The sequence below is a fragment of the Tyto alba genome, unplaced genomic scaffold, assembly GCF_018691265.1.
Source record: "Tyto alba isolate M040663 unplaced genomic scaffold, T.alba_DEE_v4.0 Super-Scaffold_2, whole genome shotgun sequence".
NCBI classification, from domain to species: Eukaryota; Metazoa; Chordata; class Aves; order Strigiformes; family Tytonidae; genus Tyto; species Tyto alba.
Window position 1 is genome coordinate 5,031,340 of NW_024881282.1, and position 15,902 is coordinate 5,047,241.

General features: G+C 37.9%; 1 protein-coding gene across 13 annotated transcripts in view; it reads right to left on the bottom strand.

The window, feature by feature from the left end:
- Positions 1-15,902, bottom strand: part of TENM4 (teneurin transmembrane protein 4) — a 1,435,480-nt gene that overhangs the window by 176,804 nt on the left and 1,242,774 nt on the right. For all 13 annotated transcript variants that reach the window (XR_004406800.2, XM_032990906.2, XM_032990916.2 and 10 more), the window contains 3 exons: positions 13,457-13,627; positions 8,317-8,531; positions 2,703-2,913 (listed from right to left, as the gene is read on the bottom strand). Coding sequence is in view for 12 of the 13 variants with exons in the window: in XM_032990906.2 (XP_032846797.1) it covers positions 2,703-2,913; positions 8,317-8,531; positions 13,457-13,627 (597 nt within the window). In the remaining variant the exon portion in view is untranslated. The remainder of the gene's footprint in view (positions 1-2,702; positions 2,914-8,316; positions 8,532-13,456; positions 13,628-15,902) is intronic.

Below are 15,902 nucleotides of genomic sequence, written 5' to 3' on the forward strand. Positions count from 1 at the left end.
GAATGACTGCACAGTTTGGCTTTATGAACTTATAATCACCATTATCAATTCTGGGCTTTCTACTATTATCCATGATTAGTAATTAATGCTCAGTGCATTTTCCCAGCAGCTCTGTCACCCTCGCAGCATCTCTGGGGAAGTGTCACTCTCCCCAGTTTTACATGGTGAGCAGCTGAAGCGTGAGCCTAGGCTGGGTCGGAATTAGCACATCAATCAGAATTCAGGAGTTCCAGGCTGCTGGTCCTCTTCTCAGATCACCAGATCCTACCTCTTCCTGCATCACAGCTCTACTTTTCAAACACACTCTCACTTTAAGCCCTATGTCAGTGCGATAATAAAGGGAGATTTTTCTATGTGCTCCTGCCACAGAAATCAAATTAGATGGCAGCTTGCCTCTGACAGTCAGCACAACTCTGCAGGTTCCTCACCCCACACAGACAGATCTACAGCTCCCATCACGTGTGACTTCATTTATTTGTTTGGCATTGTAATTTTACACCCTGGTTCATAAACACTGTGTCAGGTTGCTGTATCCTCCTTACTCTGGCACCGACAAAAACTGTAACACCACAGTACTACAGTATTTATAGACTTAAAATCTAGCAACCGTGTCTTGCCAGACCTCATGAATACACTAGAAAGGTTCTGAAGCATTACAGCACATTTCCACAAAACACCTGCCTTGATTTTTTTAAAAAAAAAAAAACAAGCTGTTGAAATCTAGACTAAGAAGAAAAGTACCAATTTGTTAAGGCTATTACATGTTTTTATGGTACTTATAAAAATGCTGCACTTCTCTGGCCAAAGTCTAGCCAAGAAGTCACATCTTCCTATCTAAAATTTTTACTTATCCCAGGTGAGTTTCAAAGTGCAGCACTTGTACCTAAACAGTTCTTACTGTACAGTATAGTCTTGTGTTGATATACAGCTGCCTGTGGGCAAAGTGACTCCCATGTATGGGCAAAGCTCTCCCTTGTATAGCAAAAGAAAACTTCCTTGTACTGAAACACAGAATGATACAAGGTCAACAGGGGATATATAGAATATATCATGGACTATAGGTCATGGTCTGTTCTGCTTATCATGTGGTCATGAAGGTACAGCAGAGTATGAACAAAAAAAATCAGATTGCCTTAAAAACAGTCTGACATGTTTCTTACCCTACTGTTCAAAGGCAAAATAAGAATGTTTTGTTTTGTTTTTTTACCTATGTTAGTGCAAAGAGGCCAAGAGAAAAGCCTGGCTAGAACACTTAGCATCACTTTGAAAACAAGAACTAGTGATCATGCTTTAGAAGTGTTTTCTGCTGTGAGAGCCCTTACCGATTTTCTTTTGATGAGAAATTTTAAACTGAAGAAAATCTTAGACAAGGAAAAAATTGTCACTTTCAGAAGAATACCTGGAGGTTCTTCTGGGCGGATGGTGGTCGGTGTAAGTAAAAACTCAAGATTGCTAAAGTAAACTAAATGAAAGTAAGTCCATATTCTATAGAGAAAGATTTCAATTTCATAATTAATATGCAATTTTTTCTGGTGTTGCTTAACTGTGAACAGGATTGAACATGTGCATTTCCAGGTTTTAAATTTAACACAGAGTATTATAGCAGTGTTTCCACTTCTGCATTAGATAAACTTTAGTGCTAAAATGGAATATTGGGATCTTAATGACTTTGCCTTAACAAAATCTAAACTTTTAATTAACCTGCCACGACAAATTACAGCCCATACCTCTTAGGTAACTGTTGCAGACAGCTGAGACTCAACACCAATGCCTCTTCTGGGAGAGGGATTAATGGCAGTTTTAGAATAAGTCTGTTTTTTCAGCAAAGAAAAAAAGTCCATTAAACAATCACTGTGGCTAGACGAAAGCTGAGTGCTAGTTTTATGGAGCAATCTTTAAATTACAACCAAATGAATTTGGGTATATGAACAGTTTCAGCAGGTCAGTCAAATTGAAAATTAACTGTTATTGAATCAGAAACAGATTCTGGTATTTACAGGGTGGAGGAAGAATCGCCAGTGTACTAGGCTGTCAGGCAGCCCACAGGCAGCATCCTTTCCTCCTTGGACAGCAACAAATTGGTGCCTGAGTCCTGAACTGGCAGGACACTTTACTGCCAGAGAAACTGAGAGACCTTATTTAGTTAATTTGTTCTTCTTAAGAAATTCTAGCTTCTTTCTGTTAGCAGGGAGAAACAAAGAATCCTATTATCGTGACTCCTATTACCAAGCCTTGCAGTGATCTTTATTGGAGCTTTAAACCCAATACTGTGCCTGAACTCCAGTTTGAGTAATTTTAACGGTGCTCAAAGGCTGGACTGTCTGTCACACAAAACTGTTGCAGGGTGCTGCTGTGTGCTCTTCAATCTCTCCTATACCTCTGCTCCAGAAAAAGAAAAAAAAACAACCAACCAACCAAAAGAACATAAATAATAAGAAGATCAAAGGAAGAAAATGAAGCAGGGAATTTCAAGCTTGTAATCCATCTTTGGCACTGGGTAGAATCTCGTTATGGATATAGTTACTAAAAAGGCCTACAAAATACTTACGAGATATTTAGGACCTAGCAGCATTCAGCTACACACATCCCCTACAAGCATTCTTGCTGAACCACACAAAGCTACAATGCAATTTGAGTATGTGCATTAATACCTGGCCTCAAGGCATATTTAGGAGTTTAGGAATAATACAGGAAATCCTTACCAATAGCAGTAGTAAGAAAAGAAACCACTTCCGATTCCTTGCCATCGTTGTAGAAGGCTAAATGCCATATTCCTGAATCTAAATACTGGATAAACCCTGTCTCATGGCTGGACAAGGGCACAAAAGCTCTGTGCTGTCGCTGAGGTCCTTCTAAGCTTCTCGCCTCCTGTGTCAGTAGACGTCTTCCATCAAGGAGCTCGACAAAGTCAAACTGAAACATAAAAAAGAATTATGTTTGTGTGTATTTCAGGCTTCCTCAAGCTTAGTCTCTTGCTCTGGGTCTGTCTTATGAGGGAGACAGACATACTTCGCATTGAGTAGTAGAAACATACGTCTACAGAAGCACCAGAAACAGGATTTTCGCTGGTAACTCAATTATGTTCCTAGACTACCTGCAAGTAATCATTTTGGAAATAGCTAGTATATGAATGTATTTTTCTGTAATTACACAAATCAAGAAATCATCTTAATTTAGAATGAGACTTAGGGCATATTGACTCAATGATGTGTTCTCATTCTGTAGAAACATAGACAGGGAAACATGAAGTCCAGGGACCATGCCTAAATTAAACTGTAAGTATGATGATAAGAAGCTGCTTTGTTAACTTCTTTGTGTCTTGGCTAATAAGGAAAATAGACAGGGAAATGTATCTAGTCTAACCAGGTTGTTTGCCAGAATTGCTGTGGGTCACTGAGGAAAGGATAAGCATCTGCAAGTAAATTCTGGTAGAGGTTTTGCAGAAGTATTTTGCTTAGCCAGCAAAGGTTTTATCTTAAAGCAATAGCAAAAGTGGTTAAATGATGGTAGAAGATGAAGATAGAAAAGAGATAAAGTAATATATAAGAGTCCAATTTAGGGCGTGGCTTTTGGAAGGTCTCCTCAAAAGGACGTATTTAATTTTTCTGCCAGGGTAACTTCAGCTGAACAACTGCTTTGATTTTGCTACTAGTATTGCAGCTACCTTTAGTTCCCTATTTAAATTACCTTCCACTGACTTTCTGCAATAATTGTTTTCTGTCTGGTAATATATTAGTGAGACAAGTCAGATACAAGCCTAACAGACATAACAGATATTAAGTGTACCTTATCTAATCTGACTTTTGCCATGTGTTTAGGTGAACAGAACATCTTGTGAGTAGAATCCAGCAGCTGAGGCACAGCTTAGTTTTGCTATTCCCTGACTTCACTTGGTTTTGCCTCTCTCATCCAATAAACTTGGTTTTGTCAGGAAAGAGGAAAAAAGGCAGAAAGAAACAAGACCATTTATTTTTGTACCAGTAAATGTTGCTGCACTAAACGGTTGCTGAGTGTTGGCTGAGTGTGGCAACAATATTTAGGCTTCTTATCCCTTTTGACTTTATTGTAGCAAAATCTGGGTGCTTCTGTTATATTATTAAGTTGTCTGGTACGGTCTTCAAAATCAACCAAGATAAGGAGTTGATGACATATTCTTTCCTCTGCAGTCATTGTTAAGTTAAAAAAAAATATATTTATTTCCAATAACATTTTGAGAAATAAGCTATATATGACATAGATTGAACATGAAATCACAAAATTTGTCCCTAGAGTATTTTAATTACTGTAGTCTCAAATTTGGTGCTGAAGTGTCTTTAGAGAATGTAAAGTCAGGCACACCTGTAAAGGTCATTCCTTTTCTATCCAAGTTAGCTTTGTCAGAGACAGAGTTTCTGTTTTGAAAACAATTAATAATGTAAATACAAATTATAAAAATACACAGTATAAAAATATAAAATATAAAATATAATGTAAATATAAAATCTAAAAATATATAATTAATAAACTAAGTTTCTGTTTTGAAAGAAATATAATGATGTAGTGATTTTAAGAGGATACTAGTGAGAGGTTGGTTCGAATGACACTGTGAGCCAAATATTTGTAGCCACACTGAGGTTGAGCTACTGCCTAGGCTGATTCCTCATCAGGTCTGAGTGTGGCTGTGACTGGCACAGCTGAGAAGGGCGGTGATGGAGGACATCACGGTCTGGATGCTGGGAATGTCTCAATGGAGTTGAGTTTGACTGAGGAACACATTGGCCAGGGGTACTGAAGAAGTTAGAACCAGTAAGAGAAAAACCTACATACTTCCATTTTCATTTTGGAGCATGACGGAACAGACTGACTAGATTTCAAAAAGGTAACTGCAGACACTACAGGTAAAGTTCACCTCATCAAGTGCTGACATCTCCGTGGCAGCTTGAATTAATTTTCTAGAACGACTGGATTGCAGTCAAAGAAAGAAACACTTCTAGAACGCAATCGGTCTCATCCTAAAGTTGACAGCTAAGAACTGTCCCATGGATTGTGCCTTAGAGCATCCGTTCCTTGCTATGTACTAGATGTAGATGCTTAAAGCTTAGCGAGAAGAAAACAGTTTCAGGGCACAGAGCTAAGCGCTGCTGCTGTTACAGTTCAGTCTGGGTTATGCTTACTTGGGGCTTCCTGCTAAAAGTAAAAGTTTATTTTTATAAATATTTGCAAGATGCTGCTGTGGATGCTGATGACTTTGCAAAGTTACTAGGTACTAGTCGTAAATATTAATTGAACCACAAATGGATTGTGCTTTATTGCATTTTAATACATTCAGAGATTTTTAATATGCAATTAGAGTTATTGCAAGCTAGGAAATTGTAGACAAAATACCATGTTAATGAATTCAAATTGTACAGATGGAAAAATGCCTCCCACAAGCTGCTATGGCCAATCCCTAAAATTTATGATTTAACAAAATTTGGCCTAAGTTAAAAAGAGTTTAAGAAATTATTTGATCTAGGAAGATTAAATCTAATAGACCATAATAAAACTGTGTGACTTTTATTACAATTTGTTGAGAAGAATAAGAAAAAATGCCTTTAGTTAACAGTAAACTATTTTAGGCTTCTGCAGGCTCTATTTCTAACACTACAGAAATTTGGAGTTTGCATTTTCTTCCTACTTATTAGTGTCAGTGGTTGTTGGTAACCTTGACTAGAAGACAGATCACCACAGGCAAAGAAAGTTTCCCAAAGAGAATCTGGAATACTTTGTTGGTTTAGCATGGATAAATATGAGTTTTAACATTTTACCAAATTCAGGAATATATGCTAACGGGTCTACAGCCTTGGGATCAATTCAAAGATCCTGAAAGAGTATAGACTATATTAAGGCTCCCACTACAGAAGATGGATTATCTAAACAGAAGAAATATCTAATTATCTAACACAGAAGAAAACCTGATTATCAGCTAGAATTTTCCTACTGCCATTGATTAGATAAGCTAGGGAAAAATAATTGACCTTTTATTAAATTCTTCTGGGTGAGACTGTATCACTGCTCTAAGCATCCATTTTGCTGGAGTCTTGTTTATGAAATTCCTCACAAAATCTGGAAATATAAAACTCATTAGGTATATTTATGGTGTGCAGCAGATGCTCTGGATTATAGAAAAGATGAGATTTTTGTAATATGTATTAACTATGAGAGACAAGGTTACAACTTAAACACAGAAAACAGGTTGCATATCTAATAACCCCTAAGACTGATAAACTATAGTGAGATTAAGCATCATCTAAAAATATGCATAAGGAGAACAATATTTTAACTGACAGCAGGTTTATAAAATAATAAATCTAAGAAAAGGAATAATTTAAAAACTAAATTAAATATTAACAAGTAATCAATATTGATTCAATATCTACAGCTTCATTAAGTTATTTCTCCAGAACAGGGTAGATTTTATGTTCTGTTTCTATTCATGTACCATGACTTTTACTGTTTAAATCAGAATTTCCTTCTGATCATTTTTGGTGATGATTTGGTCCAGATGATGATTTTTTTGTATACTTGGCAGCTGTCAATTAGTGGCAACACAAAAAAGCAGCACTGACAAGGAGTCTGAGCAACTACATTGCCTCCTCTAGTATATAATATTGAAAAACATGTGCCATGTCCCACATTCAACATCTCATTCTCAGCTGGGGCTTCATCTGATACACAAACGTGCTGCTTTAAATGGGAAAGGTCCTGACACTGAGATATCACTCAGAATATCCCAGCAAAAAGGAGGTTAAAGAGAAAACAGCACCAATGGTGAAGTCAGTGTGGGCTTCTTAACTGCTTAAAACATCACTATGGTAGGGTATAGTGCCCTGATGCATTTCAAGATTCTGCTTTAAGTTCATTAGACTTGAGGTTTAGGTGTTAAATTTTACATTTGTTGTTGAAACAATTGAAACTATTCATGGAATAACTCCTGTTCCATAACAGAAATTAATAATGATAATAAACAAGTAAAATCAATACAGGCTTCTGATCTACAGTTAGTATTATGTGACCATAACTTGAGTTTTTATTTAAATAATACAGTAGCTTTAAGTCTTAAATGTTTGAATCTCCCTGTAAAAAGAGACTGATTAGAAATGGGCAATAACAGCACTACTGTGTCACTGAATTTATGACCTGCTGATCTTACTGAAATATTTTAATTCTGCAGAAAAGCATGCAGAGAAAGTGTAGATTTATGACACCTCTGACATAAATAAGTTGCAGGTGTGTTAATATGTAGAAAATACCATGTTACCCAGACAGATTGTAATAAACATACTCGTTTGTTCAAAAAGAAAATAAGGGCAGGGTATTTCTATAAATCTCAAATAGTTGTGTTGGTTGCTAGGCTTTTCAGTTAATAGTAGAGGGCAAAGGTAAACTACAACATTAATATAAACCTGGTAATACTTTGATAACTTGCTGATGCAAGTGGGAGGAAGATGCTTTGCATTGCCAATGAGAGTTATGTCCTAATGTATTAATCAATCTGGTTAAGATCACTGAAATGGAAAGTAGAGAAAATAATGTACAAAATCCTTATTTAGGGGGATGGTTCTTCAGAGCTTTAACCAGAAAGTGATTTCTTGACATGGCTTTTGACAAGGTGTGTCAAGAAAAGCAATCGCTTTCATTTTAGTCCTACAGAATAATAACAGTATCTTGATTTCTGCCCAAGTAAGCTGGTAGCTTTCTGTAAAAACTTGATTTTTTGATACACCGGTTACTGGGCCCTGACCAATCTCAGTCTGATCTGACAGTCAACATGCATAATGCTCAAGGCATTTCAGCACAGAAGACAAAAGTGAATCTTGCTCCCACAAGGGTGAGCAACTGGGGTCTTGCTGCTCTTATCATGAGAGGGGAAAGGCACAGGCTGAAAGAGGGAGGCAGACCTGCCATACATGAGACTGCTTAGGAGATGATTCTTTTTGGTGTAGTTTGAGTGTGTTGCTGCTGCTGAAAGGCACACTGGATGGAGAAGGTGGTATCTCATGCTGCTAGGAGTAACCAACTGATACCCTCAGTGACCACCAGCCCACTAAACCCTTCTCCTCCTCTGGCAGCTTGCTGCCTTAGGCAACTGCCTGCTCTGCCTGTGCCTCCAGACCACCAGGTTAATGTGTGTAAATTTTGCAATTGTCACTCAATTATCTTTCTCTGGATAGATGACCTTTAACATCTTGGAAGCATGCAATAAATCCTTGAAACAAATAGCTGAAATAAAAGAATAAGCCATAAGAACATACAATTTCAGACAACTAATATTTAATTGAAATGAGGTCCAATTACCTGTGTATGTGATGGTGGGAGGCCTTTTCTGCCATAGATGCCAACCAGAGCAGCCTTTCCTAAAGACACATTGAATTTCAGATGCACTGGATGGTCGATGAACACCTGAGATCTCCAAAAGATACCAGGAGGGATCTTCTGTGTGGCTCGTCTGCCAACATCAATTTCTCCAGAGTCTATAAAACTGTCGTCTGGAAAGAAACTACTGGGCTTTCCTGCCAAAACACAGGAACAAAAAGCTTGGATTAGCTTTAGATCCTAAAAGTAATCCAATCATACTGGTATCTCTGACACTGATCTTGAGAAACAGTCTATTAGTGTCCTGAGGTCCTCAGAGTACTCTGTCTAGCCAATCCATATGATTAGGGGAGGAAAACTGGCAGGGTTATTCCTGGCTGCAGTAACTGTTTTGTTTGAAAACATGAACATGGGAAGAGCAACCTGAAGAAAAATGGCCTTTTGTTTAAATTGTAACATCAGAGAGTGTGTAATTACATTCTGAAGATAAGAATAAATCATCTGACATTATATCCGATATGAATATAAGTTCACGGATGGAGAAGTCATCATTAAATTAGCAAAGAAAGGTGTAGTAAGAGTAAGGCAGATATGTCACAGAGTAGAATGGTAGTGTGGAGAACAGCAGCATGAACGATGCCTAAGTGGGGAAAGGAAAATGTTTCTCTATGAAATTAATTCTTGACAGTGATAACAGATTTTGAAATTTGTTCAACAGTCCAAAAAAAGCTAATAAAAAAAGGACTGAGAAAAATGAAGGAAATCATACCCTGCACTTGAGTAATATCTACTAAGAAACATGAGAGGTTTTAATTGGCTTTCAATATAATCTGTAAAGTGTGTTATGATTATCCATCTTCTTTCAGAAGACAAGCAAATGGAGGCATCTGTTTCTTAAAGCAACCCCCAGGTTGGAGAACCTGGGTATCCAGATGGCAATCGATACATGCGATAATGTCCAAGGGAGTCAGCAGGGAGCTTGGCATCCCTGGAAAACACAGCTGAGAAATGCCAGGTTAGAAATTCATACACTCACAGTTCTCAAAACTGGTGGCTGCTTCGAAAAATCTGGACCCAAATGAAGCCCAGGGAATGAGGGGCAGAATAAAAAATAAAATGTCAGAATATTGCCTTTCCAGGCTTTGTTATAACCAGTGGCAACAGCTTTACCTGCAGTGCAGAAAGACAATGAAGAAGGTAATTGCTTAGCAAAGAGCCTTTATTTAAGGACACTTCTAGTTGAAAGTATGCAGTAGTGTCACCTCAAAGATTCTGGCTTTAGGAAGGAGAGGATCATGTCACCAACAGGGACTAATTATTAATTTTAGAAATCCAAATACGTTTGTTATCTCATCTCTGTACCATTACAGCACACTACTCTGTGTTTCACAGATCGATCAATTCTAACAAAATGAGAAGGAAACTTTCAGTTACATACAACCTTTCGTAGGAAAATCACATTGTGAGATTTTGTTTTTTTTCTTCCAGAACCTACATTTGGGAAATGGGAATCAACAATATCTTTTCCCACCCATCATGAATTCAAGTCAAATAGACTTAGAATTTACTTGCCACGTTGAGAAAGTGATTTGTAGAACAATTTTTCATTTTATGGTTTCAAATAATAGTATTTCCTTTAATATTATTTCTAATATGTCCTTAAACTTCTCCATATACCATACCCATAAACTCTTCAGGAGAAAGAGATGTAGATTGTTAGCTGTCTCTGAAAATCCGTATAGAAATTACATGCATATTAACTGTTAACAGAAGTCTCTGAAGGTGTTTGCAGGATGGAGAATTTTTCTCCTTTTTTTTTTTTTTTTTTTAATGATGTTAAACTTTTTAGCAGAACTTTTGGTCCCAATAAGACTAGCCCCTGATTTAAACTTAGCCATTGCTTAAGTATGCTGTTGGAGCAGGACTTGATGGCATGTTTAATTTCTATGCTATCTTGTGGCAGAAGTTTTATGCATACCAGCACAGTCTAGAAAGCAAAGGGTGCATACATGTTCATAGAAAAAATGCTCCTGGTAAATTTTTAAGTTCCTTATTTATCTTTGTTCATTGCATTCAAATAAATACAGGGGGGAAATCTGCTGACTTTTTATCCTTTTTTAGTCAAAATGTATATTAATAGAGATACTCAGAAGCAGCTTAGGTAAATGGACATTCTTTCAAAATAATTTTGTGCTGATAGGGTACAATTGTACAATGAAAATCAACTAGCTTGATTCCGAAGGGAATTACTTCATCAACTGGATTGTTAATATTTATTTGGCATACTAAAAATTACTTTTCACACTGTCGGGATTAAAGGAAACAGTTCTCATGTCATGCATTGTTGTAAGATGAACAGATTCAGGATTGAATTAAAAAAGAGCTAAAGACATCACATTTTAGTTCAAATTAAGGATATATTTTTCCAATTACTACTGACACATTTTATAGATTCTTAGAAAATCAGATGAAAAACTAAAGTATTTGATATGCACCCTGATTGTTCATTAATAAAGACTGTACACCAGACTGAATCAGGGAAGGTGAGAATTTAATATAATAGAAGTTGTAATGCAAGAGATAGCCTGGAGAAGATGAGCACAGTATGTATTCTGCCAGTACAGACAGCAATGGTTGCTCATGCGAGCAAAAATGCTTCTGTGATAGCAAAAGACAACTTCACAGAAATAATTGTTTGTACACACAATTACAAAGTTTATGTCTCCTCTTGGCGGACAGTTGTACGTCTAGGAAGCTGATATCCTAAGAGCTGTTAGATCATGTTGCCAGCAGTTGACATTTATCCTGATACAGAGAATCAAAGAAAGGTTCTCTTCACCAGGCTGAATTCAGCCCCTGAAATCCATCTGTGTCTCATCAGTTTTAGCCTACAGCAAGATCAGGCCCTATGGACTGGATACTTCATACAGAAAGTACAACAAAAGAAAGCCATTTCAGCTTCTAATTAGAAATTAGGTTTTAATCAGAATATCTGACTCCTTAAAATTAAATTCAGGTCTGAATTCTTAATTGGGCTGTCAATTACTTTGCTCTTTCCACACGTTACCTTGAACCTCTTAGTTGCCGTAGCAACTATTCCTAATTTATTTGGATATCAAAATGAACTATTTAATTTCAGGCCTTGCTGAACCTGCTTGTGTTTTTGACAGCAAGGTACCCTGACTCATCAAAACACTTAAGAACACACATTTCTCTGACTTCAATTGCAGTTAATTACATGCTTAAATGTAAGCATGTGATTAAGTACTTTGCTAAACAGGGATGGGCTTAAACACAGGTAAATGCTGTGCTGGAGCACAGACACGGAGGAGAAGGAATGGATGTTACTGAGAATTGGCAAGACATTGGTTATGATTCATTCAGATCAGCTGTATGGATATTCTAACACATTCCAGCCCATTTCATTGTGATCAAGACGACTTTCAAATATATTTCAATCTATTTTTAAATAATTTGCAATCACAAGCTTTCTGGTTTAGAGCAGTACCCATGCAACGCTGCTAGGCCAGAACGAGTTGCACAGTCACCTGAATGGGAGAGAGATCCATTCCAAGGTGTTACTCCTGCACTAAACATGTTGTCCTGATGTGTTTTTTTGTCAGGACAAGCTATTCTCTAAAGCCTACAGATTTGCTAAGATCTACGCAAAGCACTAACTTGAGGGGTCTTCTAATGACATAACCAGGGTATTACCCAGATTTCTCTTTCAGCAGAGCTTTCTGGCAGCAATTAAAACTTCTACTGATGTCACTGTAAGCATGGCGGAAAAAGAAATCAAGTGGAGGTCTTTGATTTGGATGGCAGCTTTGGATACATCCATTTATTTTCATTTTGACTTTCAAAAGGAAACAGATCGAAACTGGATGTTTCAAAAATAAAACATATGGCAAGTTACAGGGGGAAAAAAAAAAGGATCTGTCATGAAGTATTTTTGAATACAACAGCAGGGATATTTGCAGCTTGCTGTAATGTCTAGTAAGGTTCGCTGAGAATAACTTGCTTAGCTGATTTTACCTTGTAGCAACTTGATGTCAGCCATCAGTTGCTAGTAAGCACACTGTTTTAAGGAACACACATAATCATGGCCTTTATTTGGACTAATAAAGACAGATAAGCTCTTAAAGAAAAAAATGCTACAATTAATTTAAACTAAACATGTAAACATAGGCTCTCAGCCAAAGTCTAGGGAACTCTGTGGAAACTTTTCAGTTCAATCAGTTGCCAGAACAGTAGCATGCTTCTTATCTCTTACCCACAAATCTTCCTCCCCCAAAACAACTACCAAAAATAGCCAATGGCTTAAATTTTACTGGAATCTGTTAACATCATATAAAGAAGCTTGACACATAAACAAAAGAGCTTTCTGAAAATCTGAATTTCTCATTTGTCCATCTAAGTCTTAGGAGGGATAAAACACCTCTCCTTTGCAGATCTTACAGGTACTTTTGGCAGGGCTGCCTCTGTACAAAGCACAGCAAGATGTAAAGCTGCAGGCTAATGCCCGGCAGAATTGACAACCCACCAGTTGCTTCTATTGCCAGTTAAAATTGCAAGCTATTGACATTGTGATACTTTGTGGAGATTAGGCCTTCTATTGGGCTACTTTTGAAAAGAATGTCCAACTCTGGAGTGCCAAAACTCACACTCTAATAGCTCTTAGTAAATATGTTGGTCCTCGAAACATTTGGTATAGGTGGCAACAAACAGGCAAACTCAAATATTTTTGTCCTGTTGTAGAGCAAGCTTGATCCAATGTTCCGGGAATCATTCCATTTTCAAGACACATTCATTTCCCATGAAAACAGCCACTTGAGGCAGGGTTTTCATGATGCCCTTCTGTAGCCTGTGAGATATGGTACAGATGGTTCCGCCTTAGATATGTGATGAGGCTTGCACGCAGTTTTATCACATTAGTGAACATCAGAAGGGTATGAAACTTAGAAATATATGGAAATAAGACTGACGACTACTAGCTCTAGACGTGAAAGACTGGAAGAAGCACCTGATGAAGGCAGCATTGAGGGTAATGGAACATGAGATTGGATGGCTGGAGTTCAGAGGCAGACAGAAGACTCACAACATGGACACACACCAACCATACCTTCACTGGTTCCTTTGCCTTTCCTGTCAGGTAACTCTAACCCTGTGCCCCCCGAAGGATATAAGGAGACGTCCGTTGGCACTGGCCAACTGCTGGCTGTGTCTTCCGTGATTTCATACATCTGCCCTTCCATCGGCTGCAGGTGCCAGTTTAGGCCAAACAGGTGCATGGCTGTGGTGAGCAATGAGAAAAGTCATATTTTTCTGTTTGGGAGAGTTTCAGAACTACAGGGGCACTTTCTAAACCTTTGCTTCACTGCCTTATTAGTGGTCATTGCTTTAGGACAACAATGGGATTCATGTAATTAGACAGCCCCTGCTGCTTCTACCATACCAACTTCCTAGGTCTTTCCACCCACCTAAACCTGTTTTGGATCACCTGTACCAATCCACTCTGCTGCTTCCAGTAGAACCACTCCTGACTCGTGGTCTGCGTGAGAGAGTAACCAGGCACAGTGTTTCAGAAAGATCCCAAGGCTGGGGTGACAATGCCATGAACACAGAAATACAAGGAGCTGCATTCATCAACATAACAGTAAATCCCAGGAAACTGCACTCTGGTTTGTTTTGTTCTATTCATACTGTATTATAGAAGTTTTTTGGGTTTTTGTTTTTTTTTTTTTTTTTTTACCCCACCGATTATATACAGAAGCTCTTATAGACATCTCTGATAGTTTTTCCTGAATAAAACCAAGTAAAAACTAAGGCAATTTAAGACCCATCTTGTGCACATGTCTGCGCTCAGCACCATGATTGTGAGCAACTATGACTGAGCACTCCTTAGTACAACTCAGCTTCTCTTATTCAGACCAAAGACACATCCTCAAGATTTGAAAACAACCAGCACCATTTAGATTTGTGTGATATCAGGGCATAGCTCTCTGTAGGTTTCTGGGCCGTGCAGTCATCCAGTGCACACACGAATCTATTTCAAGGCACTATATAATGACAAGTTAAGGAACAAGACAGAATCCTTAAAAAAAGCAAACACATATATGAGGAGGATGGAAAATCATACGTTTATACAACCAATACTTGCCCATTGAAAAGATAAAGCAAAAGAACATGGCTTCTCATATCAGTTCTTCCATCTCCAAAATAAACATTTCATACTCAATCAGTATCCACTGTTAGCTTCAGGCTCTACACAGCTAAATGATCTGTTATTTGCTACACTTGGAATGGCATTTCTCTTTTAAAGGAATGTCTTGATATTTTACACTATAATTTCTCCAAAAAACTTTACAATGGCACTAGCATCACAGCCATTTAACATAATAAAAAAAAAAAAAAAAAGGTAAACAAATAGAGCATTTCTAGTGCCTATAGTTCTCATTTTATTCACAAAGATATATCTGAGCTTGGCAAACACTGTCAAGGACAAGTGGTTAGTTTATTTAAACCTGTGCATCAGGAACAATCTTTTCAAGAGGATTGAAAAGTAATCTGAGTAGTTCTCCAAAAACAGCATGTTTAGGCAATTTAGCAAAATCAGTGATTTTTTTCCACTTCAGTCTCAATCAGGTCATCTACCATTTACTTACATGAATAAGCTTGCCTTTGCACTACTACAACATCACAAAACACAATAAGAGCAAAACTCTCCTTTTACCATGTAAGTAGGGACTGGGTCTGTTAACAAAGTCTTAACCATTAAGAAAGAAATACTTTCTTAAAACTCCTAAGCAGCAAGGAAGCACAGCAAGGAGGTCTCAAACATTTTTATACAGGTACACATACCAAGAAGGAATGCTACCAACATCCAGGATGCTTTAAGCAAAGGGGCCAGTATTTTCATGTGAAAGGAGTGTATTCGCTTGGCAGAGAAACTGTGCAAAGGAAGAGAGGAAATCAGACTGGGAGCAAGGAATTTGCATCAGGCATTTGGCACTGCTATGCTTGCATAATATCTTTGTGTTTATACGGCCCTCATTATCAGAGTGCCTGGGCACTTCCTAGCTATTAACCTCATAAAACCTCATCAGGTAGGAATCTGTTATTTCTACTTCACAGAAAGGAAAGAAAGAACTACAGCAGATTAAAGAACTGACTCAGTTCACTTATTTGGACATTAAAATGCAATTGGGTGTTAATTTACTTAATTTACTCTATGCTCACAGGTTCACAAGCCCTAACAGGCATTTCATGCACCCCTCTGCCAGCAGTTTTTTGTGCTAAGCTTAGTACTGGATGATGCCTGAGGATGCCATCCAGGCTGGACTTCTCCATGCACCAGCGTTACCCAGGTGCTGTTGAGCTGTTACAGAGCTCAGGGGCTTAGGTGCTCTGAGCATGTGCAACTTCCCCTGTTTAACCACACAGATGATTGTAGTTCCAAGCAGAATGAAAACTGTATCGTTCCCTCCTCCAAACTCAGGCAATCCTAGACAGCAAGCAGTCCAGATGCCTCTGCTGGCCCTAAATGCTTAATCCCAAATCCATCTACC